Source organism: Raphanus sativus, chromosome 6 (genome assembly GCF_000801105.2).
Source record: "Raphanus sativus cultivar WK10039 chromosome 6, ASM80110v3, whole genome shotgun sequence".
Lineage (NCBI taxonomy): Eukaryota > Viridiplantae > Streptophyta > Magnoliopsida > Brassicales > Brassicaceae > Raphanus > Raphanus sativus.
The window spans coordinates 10511113-10530634 of NC_079516.1; the positions used below are offsets into that span (position 1 = coordinate 10511113).

General features: G+C 35.5%; 1 protein-coding gene across 1 annotated transcript; it reads left to right on the forward strand.

Annotated features, from left to right (window-relative positions):
* The first annotated feature begins 10092 nt into the window (after nt 1-10092).
* On the forward strand, nt 10093-12976 carry LOC108809121 (nucleobase-ascorbate transporter 7). The gene is made up of 13 exons (XM_018581254.2): nt 10093-10382; nt 10465-10562; nt 10645-10821; nt 10893-10993; nt 11071-11146; nt 11226-11285; nt 11366-11550; nt 11640-11736; nt 11857-11943; nt 12023-12081; nt 12168-12337; nt 12417-12577; nt 12665-12976. Exons 1-13 carry the CDS (start codon nt 10262-10264, stop codon nt 12881-12883), a joined length of 1611 nt encoding a protein of 536 aa, XP_018436756.1. The 5' UTR covers nt 10093-10261; the 3' UTR covers nt 12884-12976.
* The last annotated feature ends 6546 nt before the right edge of the window (nt 12977-19522 follow it).

Genomic DNA, 19522 nt, shown 5'->3' on the forward strand with positions numbered 1-19522 from the left:
TTACCTAGTAGACTACTTCTGCATTTTTATGGTTTGAAGTATACACTTAAGACATATCACAAAAAAATTTGTTATTAGTTTTATCCTTGAAACTTCTTGGTAAATGTTATTCTAGCCTATGGTGGTTTAAATGTTTGGTTGATTAGAATATCTTGTCAACAATGATATCTAACAAAAATTAATAATATCATACATGTTAAACACAACTAAAAGTGATTAAAATGTTTATAGATTATGCATAAAATGATTATTTGCAAATTAATATTTTATAATGATAAATTATTACAGAGCAATTTATTAAAAAATTCTAGAGTGTGTTTGATTATTCATAATTTTCATGCCTCAAATGAATTCTCAATAAATTGTTGTATTTAAATTTTTCATTGAATACATTGAAAAGAAAATTTCATTTCTTGGAAAAGGGTAACTGTAAAATAAGATAAAACTATGAAAAATAAATTAAAAAATTAAATTATATTTTAGTAGAATTTATGAAGTCTATTTAAATTTTATTGCTTAGTAGACTTTATTTGAATTCGGCTATCCTTAATTTTAAAACAGTCTTTATTAGAAGTCTGTACTTACAGAAAATTTTCAGATCTAAAATTGTACATTTACAAAATTTGAAAATAGTTTATTCTGGTAAATATTTCAAAACAGGTTTTTAACCTAGTAGCAAAAGAAACACATATAGTTTCAATCTATAAATTTAATTCAATATAAACATCAAAATACAGATTTAAAATAAATAGATGTAAATCTTACATTTTTGGGAAGATGATTTGAAAACATTGGAAAATTAGAGCAGCAAAGTAAGTATTTTCAAAAAGCGCTCTCTTTCAAAAAAAGGCGATGGAAAAGGCGATTTAGGTTTCGATATTCTCGCGGTGGGGGGATCCCGGAATCGGGAATTCAGAGGGGCTCGACCATGTTTCTGAGAAAGGCAAATGGTATGAAGGATCGATTTGGAGAATCTTCCCTATCTTCAAAAGGGTTTGATTCGCAATTAGGAACGGCGAGGATTGGGGGATTTGGTTTTCTCGCGGCGGTGGAGAAACGGAGCTCGATCTCAATCATCATTAAGATGGAACCGACGACTAAGGAAGGTATTAACTGTGCTATATCTGAATTTCGATTCAATTTTCCTTGCTGGGGATTTGATGGTTTCAAATACTAAATTATGGGGATGTGGACTCTTGGGATTTGGGGAAGCTTTGATAACGAGATGCTAGGGATGAAACTAGACGGGAAAGTAGATGTTACGGCAAAGATTGATGGTACTGTATATGGCGGATCTGGTAATAAATGAAGAGATTTTTGGAGTATTATTAGGGATTATTATAAAAAGAGGATTGAGATGGTTTCATTTGATATCACTGTTTCAAAGTTTATCGTGTTCTCTTACAAAGAAAAAAAATCAAAAAGCTTTTTCTTTTCTTGGGTTACGATGTCACAGAGCCAGTTGATAGGGACCTCTGGGAAGATGAAGAATGGTGAAGGCATGCACAAAGGCTCAAGATTTTGGTGCCTCACTTTGATAACTCGGCTCTGATCGAAAATTATGCCAAGACACTCATCGGGAGATGTATGAATCCGGCGGAACAGGATATGAAGGCACTAATTGGGAATCTTTCAAAGATTTGGAACCTGGAGGAGAGGGTCGTTGGAATGGACTTGGGGCTAGGCAAATTCTAGTTTGACTTTGAGAATGAGGAGGATCTACAAGCGGTGTTGATGCAACAGCCTTTTCATTTCGACTATTGGATGCTCTCATTAGCTAGATGGCAACCGAAGAAGTCGAACCTCTTACCGTCTGAGATCATATTTTGGGTTCGCGTGCTCGGGGTTCCCATGGAGTTTCGTACGGCCCCTACTCTGCAAAGTATTGGTGATGCTATTGGTAAAACGGTTGCCTTGGATGTGGAGCACTCGCGAGTGCAACAAGTGGTTGATGGCTTCGCATAGTTGTGTTTTGAAACTACAATTGATTTCAAAGGGGGAGAGTTATACGATGGTGAGGAAGCTCCGGTATCTTTGCGATATGAGAAGCTGTTTGGGTATTGTCAAAGGTGTGCTAGCCTCTGCCACAAAGAAGAGAAGTGTCCCCTCGAGAAGAATGGGCTCACGTCGACACCAGCAAAGCAACCAAAGATTAGAGAGGACAAAAGGGGGGGTGGATTGATGTAAGGAAGCATGACGACAGAGCACGGAGTTACCGAGACGTGGTGATTAACGGAACGAGGAATCAATAAGGGAAGGAGAGGGATGGAAGAGATTACTATGGAAAGGGTAAAATGGAGGGGGATACAGACTCCAAATGGGTTAGGGGACTGATAAGGGGAGCAAGAGGTTTTATAACAACCGTGGAAACTATAGAGGAGAAGAAGAAGGGGCACGACGTCGATACGTGCGCAAGGAGGACACAAGACTGAGCAATCAGGAAGGGAGAGTAAGGTTTCCCTCAGGACAGAGAAATGAGGGAGCTCACCAGAATGCATTAGGTGGGGACGCTAAGGAGGAGGGTGAGATTAGGACTTCACAAGAATTGCCTTCTTAACAGTTCCAGGAAGGTCAAACTAAAACTCAAGCGGTAGGAGATCAGGTTGTTTCACACCCATTGGATGAGGAACAAGGGCTACATTTGGTTCCTGACTTAAAGGAGAACCACAATGAGGCCGAGGAAGTGATGGAAATGGAGGAGATCAAAGCAGCTCTTCTGCAAAATGGAATTTATTTGGACGATGATGAGAAACTTAAGGACCTCACTGATGAGGAAGCTGAGGGAGAATTGGTGGGTAAGGAGGATGGAGTCCATATCTAAGAGGCAGTGTTTCAGGGCTTTCAGGCTGAAGGGAAAGAGAAGGAGAGAAAGGAGATGGAGAAGAAACAAGGGACCCGAAAGAAGCTGTTCAAGGGGAATATAACCACGGCAGGAAGCAACAAGATGAGGATGGCTAATGCAATGGTGTCTCCACGCAAAAAGGCGCAGCTAAGTCAGATATCCGTCAAGGGGAAATCATCAAGCAGGCGGAGAATAAGGGAGTTTCCAACCCCAAGATAGATCAGTCATTTTAGTTTTATGGATAAAAATATATGGGAACAAAGATGGGAAGGATCGCCTCTTGGTTGGAATTTTTCTAAGTTTTCAATAAGCTCTTTGAGCATTTGTGTTTTCTTAGATTCTAAGGGTGTTAAGATTGCAAGGTTGTGGGTTTCCACTTGCTTATCAGGTTGTTGTATTGCCTATGGTGAGCTTTGGATTATTAATAAAGTGTTGAACTGCTGGAACTGGTCTCTTATAGGTATTGGCATTTTAACTTACAGTTTCTTTGGGATGGAATGAGTGAGCTTTAATTTAGCTCAGGTCTTTAGTCTATTACACTGTTTTAGCTTGAGATGTAATGATTGTACTTGAGATAATGTGATAGATGAAATGAAACGGATGTGGCAATCCAAAGAGTGTTTTAGTCTTATTAGTAAGCAATGGAGTAATTGACAAAAAAAAAAGTAAGCAATGGAGTGATGTGTTTATGATCTGGGTGTTCAAATGGCAATGGTTGGGCTTTTTAACCCAACCATGATCACAAATGATCCCTATGAAATGGCATTGGTGGGGGTTTATGGGCCAGTTTTTTGGTGAATCTTTGAGGCAAAATTGAATTTACGGAGGTATATGGATGTTAAGATGGGCTTCTTTAATGACTTCGATTAAGTTTAATGGTTTTGATCCGAATAATATTGGTTGAGACTACAAAATGGGCCAGAGAAGAATCTATCATCAATGCTGAGTTTTGGTTGGGGGCTGTTCAAATATTTTTGGATCTCTTCCAATATCATGGTAAGGGTGGCACTATGACTTCTATTTTGCATAGTAATATATTGAGAGAGAAGATAATTAGCTGTTGGGAGCAAGGAAATGAAATAATGAAGGTAATCGGTAGACTTACTTTATTCATAGACTTTATAGTTCTTATGATTAAACAAATTCATATAAGAGGGGAGACTGGTAGATTCAGAATTGAAGGGTTCTTCGGCCCCACCTTTCCAAGCTCTATAGAGTTTTTAAAAATTGTTTAAATTATGAGAATTTTAAACTGGAATTGTCAGGGTATGGGAAGTAAATGGACCATAAGTTATCTTTGGGAAATATGGGTTCAACATAAGCCGAATTTTCTATTTTTATCAGAAACGAAACAGGATTTTGAGTTTGTACAAGGCTTTCAAAGCCATTTTGGTTTTGATAATATTATTACAGTGGACCCAATTGGAAGGAGTAGAGGTTTAGCATTATTCTATAACAATGAGTATCAGGTTAAAATCATGTATTCCAACAATCGTATGATAGATGTAGAAGCGGTGGCTTTGGGGAAAAGAATTTTCCTAACTTTTTTCTATGGTGAGCCGGTTCAAAAAGCTACGGGAACAGGTATGGGAAAGACTTACTAGATATGGATTGGCAAGATCGGAACCGTGGTTTATTATTGGGGATTTAAATGAAATAACTGGAAATCACGAAAAAGAGGAAGGCTCATTGAGAAGCCCATATTCATTTATTCCTTTTAACAATCTGATACAGAATAGTGGTTTATTGAAATTCTCGGCATGGGGAAATAAGATTTCCTGGCAAGGGAGACGTGGGAAAGGGAAAGGGGCCGCAATGGTCAGATGTCGTCTCGGTCGTGCTTTAGCAAATGAGGATTGGCACACACTTTTCTTGTGTTCCTATACAGAATATCTAGGAATGGTAGGATCTGATCATCGACCAATAGTTGGGAGCCAGAGATCATTCCATACAGAGATATATTACATGTTCCCAGCCGTTTAATTAGTCCTTTGTTTACCAGAGATCTAACTGAAACAATACTCTTCTAGCCATAAGACGGAGAATAAGATCGAATCGGTTCCAGGGGTGAGGCATTCCTAAAGTACCGTCCTTTAAAAACTTTGGAAAACAGAGTATGTGATCGATCAGTCGCCAGAGCTGTTTTCCAAGCATAGGCGTATTAAAGTCAGTGAGATCTTTAACGCCCAAACCTCCTTCCTCCTTAATTAGGCAGACTTTATCCCATAATTTCCAATATAGCCCTTTTGTGCTACCCCCAGACTCCACCAAAATTTTGAGACCGCACTTTTCAATTTTCTATAGTTACTTTTGGTAACCTATAGCAGGCCATAACATGATTAGGTAGGACTGTGACCACTGACTTGATAATCACTTCTTTTCCTCCTTTCGTAAAAAACTTAAAAGTCCATCCGTTAGCCCTATTGCTTAAACGTTCTTGTATAAATCCAAACACTTGATTCTTAGACCCTCCAATATTTTCCGGCAATCCCAAATAAAATCTCATTCCCCCTAAATTGTGAATGCCTAGAATATTCCTCATTTCCTGCCTTTTTGACTATATATCTTATGTCCAAATTGAATCGAAGATTTCTAGAAATTAATTTGTTGTCCTGATACAGCCCCGTATTCTTTTAAGATCCAAAGAATAGTATGATATTCCTCTTTTTGTGCCTTACAAAAAAAAAGACTATCATCTGCAAATAGCAGATGAGATATTGAAGGACATGTCCTGGCTACCTTTATACCAGTCAATTGTTTTTCTCTCTCCGCTTTCTTCACATTTGCTATCAAATCCTCTGTACACATAATAATAAATAAGGTGATAACGGATCTCCTTGTCTCAAGCCCCTTTGTGGATTAATAAGCCCTTGTGGTTGGCCATTTACCAACACCCAGTATTGAACTGACGAGATACACTCCATCATTAATTTAATCTAATGTAAATAAAAACCCATTTTTCGTAAGAGTGCCTTTATAAAGTCTCATTATATCATGTCATATGCTTTACTCATATCCGTTTTTATTGCCATATATTTTCCTTGACTTGATATGTTGGTTTGCAACTAATGAAACATTTCCTGAATTATAAGAATGTTGTCAGATATCATCCTTCCTGCCACAAAAACCGATTGAGTCTCCGAGATAAGTCTAGGAAGACAGCTTTTTAATCTCTGACACAAGACCTTCAATATTATTTTGTACCCTACATTACAAAAGCTAATTGGCTGCAATTCTGTCATCTTTGTAGGTCTGTCCGTTTTTGGTATCATGCAAATATTTGTCATGTTTATCCGCAAATCCAGTTCCCCTGACACTAGAAAATTATTCCCCATCTGAATTAAGTCGTGCTTAATTAGATGCTAAAAGTGTTGAAAGAAAATCGCTGTCATTCCATCTGGTCCTAGAGCCTTTTCAGGGTGCATCATAAACAGAGCATGCCGTACCTCTTCCTCTGTAGCTAATCTTAATAATTTTTTATTCATCTGCGAACTAATAGTGGGAGTAATCTCATCCAGAAAATTATCAAACTCTACCGGAGATGTCGTACTGAATAAATCTTCAAAATAATTCACTGCTACCTTTTCAATTCCACTTTCCTCCGTAACCCAGATTCCATATCTTCATGTAGACCAACGATCCTATTCTGTGCCCGTCGATGCTTTGTTAAGGAATGATAGAACTTTGTGTTAAGATCCCCAGCTTTATACCACATATTTCGACTCTTCTGTTGCCAATAATCCTCTTCATCCTTATAGGCATCCTGCAACTTCCTTGATACTTCCAAAATGTCTTCATGAGATCTACTATAATCAGTTTGGACCTCCTCTAAAGCTTTTTGAAGCTCGCCAATTCTATCATTCCCATAAGGAGAATTATTTTTCCTCCATTTACCAATTTCATGTCGACAACTAATCTTTGTAACAATATTATCAGAATAATTACTAGAATCTTCTGTCCACCCTAGTGCAATTGAATCTAAAAGCCCATCTTGTCCAATCCATCATTTATCAAATCGAAAGTGCCCTCTCCTCTTGGGGACCTTATCTTCCAAATAAGCAACCATTGGTCGATGATCAGATCCTTTCATTCCTAGATATTCTGCATAGGAACACGGGAAAAGTGTGTACCAGTCCTCATTTGCTAAAGCACGATCCAGACGACATCTGACCATTGCGTCCCCTTACCCTTTCCCACGTCTCCTTTGTCGGGAATTCCAATAAACCACTATTCCATATCATATTGTTAAAAGGAATAAATGAATTTAGGCTTTTCAATGAGCCTCCCTCTTTTTCGTGATTTCCAGTTATTTCATTTAAATCCCCAATAATAAACCACGGTTCCGATCTTGCCAATCCATATCTAGTAAGTCTTTTCCATACATGTTCCCGTAGCTTTTGAACCGGCTCACGATAGACAAAAGTTAGGAAAATTATTTTCCCCAAAGCCACCGCTTCTACATCTATCATATGATTGTTGGAATACATGACTTTAACCTGATACTCATTGTTATAGAATAATGCTAAACCTCCACTCCTTCCAATTGGGTCCACTGAAATAATATTACAAAAACCAAAATGGCTTTGAAAGCCTTGTACAAACTCAAATTCCTGTTTCGTTTCTGATAAAAATAGAAAATCTGGCTTATGTTGCGCCTATATTTCCCGAAGATAACTTATGGTCCATTTACTTCCCACGCCCCGACAATTCCAGATTAAAATTATCATAATTTAAACAATTTTTAAAAGCTCTATAGAGCTTGGAAAGGTGGGGCCGAAGAACCCTTTAATTCTTATAACCATAATTAACTTTTAAATTGTTAAATCATGATATAAAACCGAGTTGACATAGTTTCATTGTAACTAAATAGTAGACTTGAGATTCTTCGGCCTAAACGTTAGTTTCTTCTGCAATAAATGATTTTTGATCTAAAATGTTTTTTAAAATGGGATTATGTAATCACCAAAAAGTTTCAAAAAACTGTTTAAGAGCCGAAAATATTAATTCAATCAAAAATATAAAATTTATTTTTAATACAATATTTTAAAAATAATTTTCATATAAAATTACCATACTTAAGGCGTAAATCTACAAACTTGAGATGTGGTGCATTTTTCTCAGCCTACAAATTTTGTGTTCTCGCTGAAAGCAAGCAGATGTGTTGTGGGCTTATTTTTTTGTTGGACCCAGCAATAACTAAGTTTTCAGGCCCACAAATAACGTGTCGTTTACGATCAGAGTTCTTCTCTCCTCTGTTACCAAGCGTAACATCCGTTGGATCCACTCCTCTACATTCTGTTGACAGGGTAACTCATTGTGATGATGTCATATAATCAATTAACCAAACCCCACTATATATATTTGTCATCGAGGTGCTCAAGAGAAATCACAAATCTTCTTCAATCATAGTATGCTAAAACCCCTTGAAAAAACTATCCATGAATGGTGATGATAACTCGAAAACTTTTCCAATCTAAAGGCCTGATGTTGAAAGGATGCAGTTGTTACACGTATTCTATGGTTTTGCATTTCTCCCACATTTCTGCTTGATCTTTAGAAAGCAGGGAAATCAACTAAATATTTTGCAGTAGCAATTTGATGTCACAAGATGCAACATCCACTTCAAACTCTCGGACTCACCAGCTTCTGTTCGCTGTAACAACCAGACCAAGTTTGTGAAGCTTTCGGAGACGACTATCATAATCCCATATGATGTTTTGTATATAAATAAATTTTCCTTCAAATATGGTTTTTTGAACCTTATTTAATCTTTATGAACAGAAAACCGTGAACCATCAACCTAACTTGAATAACATCATTTGTTTTGTATTACTCTTTGTTAAGAAAGTAATATATTTATAATGTTCAAAAGTGACATCACTATAGTTTGTAGAATGAATTGGTTTAAAACCCAAAAGGAATAATGAAATTAGCAAACTACATATGATGTGACAAGGTTTATCTCTACATAGAGGGTGCAATTCTTCTAGTTTGTATCCTAGTGTTAATGACCATTGAAAACATTCAACGCAAAATAAGAACCAACATACATTTATCTCAGCATCGACCATGTTCTCCCCATGGAAAAAGAAATTGAGTTGTCCCTGCAGAAAAAAAAATTTGAGTTGTCTTCAATTTTTTTAATTAATTTTGTTAAGATAGATGGACTTTCAGCCTAAAATCAATTGGTGATAAATTGAATGGTTCATCTATCTTATAAATTACTAAAGATCCATTCAAATACTCGATGTGAGATATTTGTCTTTAATACGCCCATTCGAGATGATGGATCTTAGAGCACTAATCAAGGAATATTTGGGCAAGGATCGATGGCCAACTTTAGGATAGATCGATGATGAATCGGATTAGATTATTTGGATCGGGCTCTGATATCTTGTTTGTGTAGGCTGAATGATTCTCATTAGACGTTAATGTTACAATATATATAGCTATTACAAGAAAGCTTAGGTTAGAGCTAATAACAATTATAACCTTAATACAATATATACAGCTATTGAAAACATATTATTTTCCGCGCGAAACGCAGACACACCACTAATATATTTTATAATAATAACAGAGACATTCTATTTTTTGTTAGATGTTTAAGTCTGCTTTATTTTTTTTGGTTATTAAGCTTAATCTCCAACCATATTTTCTGTGAATCTTAAAGAAAAAATATTGTTCCGGTCGTTGATGTTTGCATTCAGAATCTTTCCAATCCGACTCTTGTCTTGGGCTGACGAGTGACCAAACACTAAGAGCTGCCGATTCCAGTACGTAATTTGGTAGAATTGTGGTAAACAATTCTTAAACTGAAAGCATTACATGTCTTTGTCAAAAAAAAAAAAAATCATTTCTATAAGTAATATTTGTCAGTTTTTCTAAAAAGAAAAATATATTTCAGTTTTTTTTTTGGTGAAAGTTAAAAGGATCAGAGAGCCTAAATGTTTTTTTTTTGTATATGTAATATTTGTCAGTTTTAAAATGTTAAATTTTATTAAAGACGACAACGATATCTAAATCTTAACCGGCACTCAATGTCCTAGTTTCTTGAGTTAAAATCTTTTAAAATTTAAAAGTACTTTAAATGTCTCTTTTCCTCTTCCTCTTCACATTTAAGCTTTGCATGCTGGGTTCCGTGTTCTCCAAGTGGTTCTTTCTTTTATCAAAAGTCCTAAAGAAGACTCGGAAAATCCACTCTTTTGACGTTTCTTTCTTTATATTAACGGTTACATAAATTCTCAGACAAATGTCTTTCTCTGTTCTCACTTCATCTTCTTATTCTTCTTTCACTTTCTCACTCTTTTTCACTTTCCCAGCATTTTAACAACATTATCAGCACTTTCGGTGTAAACAGCTCCAACATCACTTTCTCTCCTGAGTTGCTTTTGAGTTTTTCATCAGAAGTGAAAGAAAATGGCTGGTGGTGGTGAAGGAGGAGCGGCACCGCCCCCAAAACAGGATGAGCTTCAGCCACATCCGGTGAAAGATCAACTTCCTTCTGTCTCTTATTGCGTCACAAGCCCTCCTCCTTGGCGTAACCCTCTTCTCTCTTTATCATTTGTGAAAGTATCATCTGTAATATAACTGATCAAGAATCACTGTTCTTTTTGGATCAGCCGAGGCAATCCTTTTGGGGTTTCAGCACTACTTGGTGATGCTTGGAACAACTGTACTCATCCCAACATCTTTAGTTCCACAAATGGGTGGAGGAAACGTAAGTCTTTCCCCTCACACAAATCAGTTCCCATGAACATTGTTGAAAAGCTCTGTTTTCCATGTCTATTTATTTGTATTAGGAAGAGAAGGCAAAGATGATTCAGACATTGCTATTTGTTTCTGGACTCAACACTTTGTTACAAAGCTTCTTTGGAACTCGTCTTCCTGCCGTTATTGGAGCCTCTTACTCTTATGTACCAACCACGCTTTCCATCATCTTGGCTGCTCGGTACAACGACATTTTGGATCCTCAAGAGGTTTAGTATGCGAATTTAAATATTTTTTTCTGTATTAGATATAGTCACTGATTAGAGTAAAAACATTGCAGAAATTTGAGAGAATCATGCGTGGAATCCAAGGTGCTCTTATAGTTGCCTCGCTTCTTCAGATCGTTGTTGGCTTCAGCGGCCTATGGCGCAATGTAGTTAGGTTAGCTAAGATGATTCTTCACACTAACAGATTCTCTTGTGTCATACTTCTTTATAATTATTGTTTATTTCTTCTAGGCTCTTGAATCCTCTCTCTGCAGTTCCCTTGGTTGCACTTGCCGGTTTTGGACTTTATGAGCTCGGATTCCCTCTGGTGTGTTATTGCTTTCACTGATCTCTCATATGGTTTTATTACATTTTGTTGTGTACTGAGTTTGGTCTTTTTCTTACAGCTAGCCAAATGCATTGAGGTTGGATTGCCTGAGATGATCCTTCTACTCATATTCTCTCAGGTTTAACCTCTCTGCCATGCTCTTCTTGTTATTTTCAAACAGATGTTTAACAGATTCATTTGTTTTGCTTCTTTCTTCAGTACATTCCTCATCTCATGCGAGGAGAAAGACCTGTTTTCCAACGATTTTCTGTGATTTTTTCTGTGATTATTGTCTGGATTTACGCGCATTTGCTCACCATTGGTGGCGCTTATAAGCACGCAGTAACCAACACTCAGAGAAGTTGCAGAACAGATCGTTCTGGCATCATAAGCGGCGCTCCATGGTAATAAAATGATCTCTTTTATCTTTGACCATTATCTAGTGGCATTGTGCTACATTCTTACAATATTGATGTTATTTTTATGATTCCAGGATAAGAGTGCCTTACCCTTTCCAATGGGGAGCTCCAACATTTAACGCCGGTGAAGCTTTTGCTATGATGGCTATTTCATTTGTTTCCCTTGTTGAGGTTAGCATTCATCTAAACATCTTTCCTTTTGGATGCAACAACACTAACCACTTGTCTTAATTTTCATTCTCATTTCATTGAGCGTGTTCATGTTCTTACTTTTGTGATTCTTGGAAACAGTCCACAGGGACTTACATTGCTGTCTCAAGGTTTTCAAGCGCAACTCCTCCCCCACCGTCTGTTCTCAGCCGTGGAATTGGTTGGCAGGTAATATTGTAATACATTGACCTCAAATGTGCTTTACCGCCATTGCTCTTAGATTGTGTATTTATGCATATGCATTTAGGGTGTTGGAGTTCTTCTCTGTGGATTATTTGGAGCAGGAAATGGAGCATCTGTATCAGTGTAAGACACATTCCTCTAAAAACCTAAGCCCGTCACAACAGTCTTTACTGCAAAATCTATTAATGGCTTTTCTGATGGACTTACAGAGAAAATGCTGGTTTGTTAGCGCTAACACGCGTTGGTAGCAGAAGAGTAGTTCAAATTTCAGCAGGTTTCATGATCTTTTTCTCCATTCTTGGAAAATTTGGAGCCATCTTTGCTTCTATTCCAGCTCCTATCTTTGCAGCATTGTATTGCATGTTCTTTGCATATGTTGGTATGTTTCTTGAAACGTCTTTCTTGGTTTGAAACCGCGAGTACGTATTTCTTAAGATTTAAGTGAATAATTATTCCAGGTGCTGGTGGTCTAAGCTTACTTCAGTTCTGCAATCTAAACAGCTTCAGAACAAAATTCATTCTTGGTTTCTCAGTTTTCATGGGATTATCAATACCACAATACTTCAACGAGTATACAGCTATTAACAAGTATGGACCAGTTCACACAAAAGCAAGATGGGTAAACAAAATAAACAAACATACTATTTAATTTTCTGAAATCCTCTAGCTTGTGATAAAGCCTGATTGTTTTGCTTGTTCTTCACAGTTCAATGATATGATCAATGTTCCATTCTCTTCTGAAGCATTTGTTGCCGGGATGCTAGCATTCTTTCTAGATGTAACATTGTCGTCTAAAGATAGTGCCACGAGGAAAGACCGAGGGTTGTTTTGGTGGGATCGTTTCTTGTCGTTTAAATCAGATACTAGAAGTGAAGAGTTCTACTCTTTGCCTTTCAATCTTAACAAGTATTTTCCTTCTTTGTGATATTGAAAATGATGCTTAAAAGAGTTCAATGGCTTGACCCTTACTCTAAAATGTATAACATTTAATATATTTATCAACTTTGAATTATATAGAGTTCAAGGAATCCTTTTTGGATAATGTTACTGAAGCCATAGGATCTATTAGTTTTTTAACACGTAAAATACACTTACATTCACTCTATGTTGATTTCGTTCTGTCTCTCTATACCTCTTTCACTTGTTTGTTTGTGTTCAACCTGAAAGAAGACATAAAAAAGATACACTTAATTTTTTTTAACTCGGTTCAACCCATCGGTACGATGGTGTCTACATCTGGAACCAGATCAATCATATCAATCATCACAATTCATTAAGGAAGAAGAATACATCTCAATCTTAGAAATCTATGTACAACTTTGTTTTGTGCACCATCACACCTACAGTTCTCAATCTCATAACTTTATGTACAACAAGGGAGAGAGAAAATCTCAAAATAATTCAACTAATAAAAACAAGAAAGTTTGCTTTTGCTCTTTTCTTATTTTTTGGTGTAATGCTACACACCATAAATCAGTTTCCTCTATTATCTGTTACCTCAAACCGATATTGACCATAAATTGAATCGCCAAGATATATGAATATTCTCCCAGTGGTGAATCTAGGTGAAGCAAAGAGGTGGTACTTGCATCCATAAATTTTTAAAATTCTTTATAATGTTACTCATATTTTTTTTTTTGACTAAATGTTACTCATATTTTGATGATCTTCCCTTACTAAAATCAGAGAGAGTTACACTAAAAGACACATTATGATTTATCTTTACGTCTAAAGACACATTGTCATTTTAGCGCACTTTGTCTGTACGGAGGCTGTCGTTTGAGACAATTATGCCCTTTGTTTGCTCTTGTTTGTTTTTAAAGAAGAAACGAAAAAGAAACTTAGTTTGTGCTGTGTGGTTTCGTTGACAATAAATGCTACTTTAATTTTGAATGGAGGTGGATGTCTTGGTTTGTGTGAGTTAATTTAGGTCTTTAGACTTTTTTTTTAAAAGTTGATCTAACGGCTGAGAGTAAAACTTCGTTGAAGTAATTAATTCTGGATAATCGATGCAATTGAGTTTGTCTCAAAAATTGCAGAAGAGATAGTTTTGGTGTTTTCTATGTAGAGATGGATGGACATCAGATCGGTGGACAAGATATCGGATAGGAGAATGGTGGACATAAAAACCATGAGCAACAGCTTCGTGGATAGCGAATTTGTGGACACCATATATGTGTACAAAGAAATTAGTGGCAAGAGAAGCATCGATAACATGATCACCATCTCTGTATCCACCTCAGTATCCATAACTATCACAATTTTTGATCTGTTATCCACCCCCAATACAGCCTCCACCATATTCTTCACCTTGAAATCTTCCACCTTCATAGTATTCATTTCCGTATCCACAATTTCTGCATCCACTATATTTCTATTCACTACTTCTGTATTAATAACCAATACAATTTCTATTCTATTATCTACCACCACCTTCACCATGTCATTCACCAACATCTTCGTATCCATAACCATCACAATCTCCACTCTGCTATCCACTGTCACCACGGCCTCCACCACTGTATTCCCCATTTTGAAATCTTCCACCTGTATCCATTTCATATCTGTATCCACAACTTTTGTATCCACCATCTTGTATCCAAAACTTCTGTATTTATAACCACTACAACTTCCGTCACTTCCACCATACTGTCCACCACCACCTTCGTATTCATAACCAACACAATATCTACTATGCTATCCATTGCCACCACAGCCTCTACCATCGTATTTTCCACCCTGAAATGTTCCACTTCCATTGTATTCATTTCCTTATCCATAATTTTTGTATCCACCATCTTTATATCCACCACTTTTGTATCTATAAATGGAAGTAACGAAACTCAACGAATCAACGGCGGCGGAACGGATCAGAGGCCAAAATTGATAACCGGAGAAGAAGGAAACAGATGCCGGTGAGAATGGCGAAGATTATAAAGTGGAATAGGGTTTGTATAAAGTTTCTAAATTTAGGGTTTCACACTTCGAAACCAAATAATAGAAGTGAGAGAGGTTGAGTTGAATTTCAAAACAAGAGCCAAAAAAAAAAGTTTAATTGTTTTTGAAATAAGAAATACAAACAGTTTATTTGGTTTCGAACCAGACATTAACTAGTTAGGATGGGTCGGTATTATGGAGAACTTAGAGTTGATTTAGTTAGGCAAAGGAGAGAGTGTGTAAATGAGGGTCATATTAGTCATTTCGCAGGGAGAAAGTGTGTGAAGAAGTCAAAGTGCATGTATGTGTAATTGAGAACTTGTAATGTGTTTGTGGGGGTAAAATTTTCCTAAAATCATGTTCTACCTTAATTTCTATGTTTATATATAATTAGCCCCCAGCAAACAAAATTGTCTGCATGCGCCACTATATTCTCCACCTTCATTTAATTTCTTTCTACTTCTTTTTCCTCTTCTTTACTTAGCAAAATGTACATACTTTGGATTTAACCTATGACATTAGATGAACTTCATCTTAAAATGATCATCTTCAGAAAACCTCAAAAGTTGATTCAAACATGAAAATTACATTCAATATGTCTCATACAACATTTTGAAGTAATTACTCAAACATTAATGAACCAGATAACAAATGAGAACCAGAAGTGAAATTCACACATAAAGTTGACCTATCAGCACTCCATGTTATGTTATGTTGTATCATCAACTTAAACACAAAAAAATATGTTAAAGGTTCAAAGTCTTCATATTTCTTTTGGTACTTTCCACATCTGAAAACCTGAGAAAACCACTCAGCAACCCATTAATAAGTTTAAAAATCAAACATGTTAATACAACAAAAACTCCATTAATTAGCTATACAACTTATTAGCTGTTCAATCACATAGTTCCACCATGATTTCTATCAAAACCATAAAGGATGTCGCAGTGACTGAAATAACTAGTTATCCCTCTGCAAAACTTGATTCTCTTGCTAATCATTAAATTTTAATTCATGTCATGAGAAAACACTCAACATGTAGCTTGAACCAACTGCACAAATCAGAATCACATTTTCTCTAGACCAGAAACACTTTGATTCAATACTTGTAACTATCTTAACAACCAGTAACACCACTGCATAATCTGAGATTACTCTTTGCATCAACATGTCTAAACAGACCAACCTTGAACATTTTGCATGTTCGATCATTCTCCTAAACAGAATCCACCGATAGCTTATTCCACTACTAGCAATCTTAAAACATGTCTAATATTAACCATAATATGTGATATGCATGAGACTCCTCTTCACAGCCTCTTTTAATAATATCTTTAAAACCCATAATACTGATCATGTATAAATAATTTGACAATACATTAACATGTACCTGGCCTCCACCAAACAACATGTCTCTTGCATTTTTATCGTACAAGCTTAACTAGAATCTCTCCTTTGACCATCATTGTCATTTATTTTATATCTCTGATATTTGTAGATGAATCACTTAATTTCTGCAAGTTCATACTCTATGAGAAGATCCTCCAAGTTTGATTATGATACTACAAACCAAATTAGAGTTTTTTTTTTTCAATTATTGTCTTCCAAATGCAGTTTGAAAATTCTGCATTTCCAACCTTTCTGTGTAGGCAGAAGCGGATCTACTTGAGTTATAGAGGTTTCAGTTGAACCAGGTTTAATTATAAAATTTATATATTCATGCTTTAAACAATTCAAGTTTACGTGGCTGTAACCCTTAACATGATTCATATTTTCTTGGTGTTTTATCTTATTTTTAATATATAAACGACACTAATAATATTATGACACATGTAAAAACATGCTGGATCTAGCATTGTATATAGGGAAGGGACAAGGATGATTTGGTTCACTGCTATGTAGTTTGGTATATGAAGCCAAAAGACAGCGTCTAATTAAAGGATGTAATACTAGAGGTTTGATTAAAACCGAAAAATATATTAGAACTTTGAACTTTTTGTGACAACGCAACAATCGACTTGCGCCATGCTGATGATCCCTTGTAAGACTTGTCTCCAATATTCTGCATAATTTCGCCTTCTCCGGGAATTGAAACCCAGACCTCTTGGTGTAGTGGTCAAGGTTTAAAGGCTTCTACACCCAAGTCTGGGGTTCGAATCCCAGGCGACGCAATTTCTACACCAAGAGATCTGAGTTTCAATTCCCGGAGAAGGCGGAATTATGCAGAATATTGGAGACAAGTCTTACAAGGGATCATCAGCATGGCGCAAGGAATACCCGTCAGAAATAGATTTTATAGGGCGGCTCAGGGTGATGCAGTCAGACATGAATTCTCATAAGGCAGGTAGAATGGTCAGCTGTAATATCATCTATGTAATGTTTCTAGTTGTTTCTAATAGCATAATAAACCCGACAAAAAAAAAAAACTAACTTTGGACCAGTGAGTGATGGTGTGCTCAACTAGGCGTCCTCATCTAATAAGCATGTTTGCATTTTTTTTAAGCAGCTTAGATTTCCGTTTAGCACCTATTGGTTGCAAATTGTGTTTCTTTCTAAGTTTGTTTTTCTTCCAACCATTGATCGGATACACTGATGTTAATTTTTTCAATGACAAAAAGAAAAACTAACTTTGGACACTCCTAAACACCACCACATCTTCCATTTAATCAGTGGGTCATTTGTTTTATGACAAATAAAGTAAAGTTGTTGATCAAAAAAAAAAGTAAAGTTATTTTCTAGTTAAAAAATATAACTTTATTTTGTCAAAAGAAAACTTTACTTTTTATATGTTTTATGAAACAAGCAGTGGCTATATATATATATTTATCGTAAATAGCAAACACAAATAGAAATTGGAGCTTGCTGAGATAACCAAACATCATTGTGGCATGCCGAAATAATAACATCTTCGATGCGGAAACAAGGACAGATGATTACGCCTGACCTAACATTTGCATGTCGAATGATTAACCTTAGTGAGTTTTGTATTCAAGCCCAAAAATGTTAACTATATAAATACAATTAATTATACAACTAAAATATAGTATTTGATCGTAGATAAATAAAACAGTGCTGAAGATATTACGGGTCAAATTCAACCACTACTTCTCTTGTTTAGTCTCTTGCGTAGATACCTTTATCAGTGTTCAGATCATAATATTTGAAGCCACTTCTAGTTTGGTCTTTTATATATTCATAATAACAAGAAGAGAAAAAATACAAAAAGTTGGAGTTCAAGGATTGGTAGTATACAATAATACACATTGTATTGCGTCATCAGATTGTGACACAAGTTCAGTCGACTTGGATCAATCGGTTGAAGATTTCAAAATTTACTATAATTAGTTGTATGTTCAGAATTTTTCATTCTGACATTGTGTAGGAAAACTGTGTGAATACCAAATGAAAAGTTCACTCTATTTCAAAATAATATATCTTTCAGTTTTTAACCCGTCTAAAATTTGAGTACAAATATATTATTTTTTTGATTAGTAATTTCAATAAATTTAAAACCAGTAATGTTATAATAACTAAAGTCGACATTTTCTTAAAGTTTATAGTTTAGTATTACGTATAGAATACATAAAAGAACTTTAAACTTTATTTATTTCTTTTCAAAAGTTATTTATTTCAAGAAAACGTTTTTTAAATTATATTTTTAAAAGTGGATTGCATTGTATACCTTAATTTTGTTTAAAAAAATCAACTTCATACCCATAATAATATGGTATAAATTAAGGGAGGTTTATTCAATCTAAAGTCTGAAGTGATTTTTATCAAATTACTCTAAAATATCACCTAAAACTATTGGATTTGAGTTTTTATTTTTTAACTAGATTTTAAATACTTTTTTAAAATCATATTTGAATAATACTGTATTTGTCATTTTAATACAAACCACATAAAACCCAGCTGATATATGGAGGTAAAATGTGTTGGAAAAATTCCCAGCTTAAATTATTTACCTTGAATCTTTTCGAAACAATTTTTTGACATAAAATGGTTATTCTATTACTCAAAATTGAGATGATCTGGGTAACCAGACCGAAATAGAACAAAAAAAACAAAGAGATCTATGAAAGGTACGAGTATTCCTAGTTAGCCAATCAAAATTTTCATTTTGTGCCCTTAAGATGTAGCAGATTTTGAAGTCCGATATACGTATCTTGAGAGTTTGAATAGTCTCCAATTCAGTTGAGAAGTTTGGCCAATTTTGTGGTTCTGTTACCATTACAATTGGATCCTTACAATCTGTACCAAATCTCTAATAGGTAGAATGTTGCAGCATGCACTCCATTGCTCATTTTATCTTTTCCAGTTCCGAGTGTAATGCAGACACACACCTCCTCAAGTTTCTTGTGCCCATAAGTTGGATATTCCCAATGCTATCCTTCCACATCTATACAATTGCACTGAATTGGACTGTAGGAATCCATAAATCATCCACCATAATATGCACAATTTATAAATAGTGGTAAAAGTTGTTGATAATATGCTCAATTTATAAATAGTGGTAAAATATGAGTATTACTGATAATATGCACAATTTATTAATAGTGGTAAAATGATAAAAAATTGTTGATAATATGCACAGTTTATAAACATTGGTAGAAGTATGAGTATTATA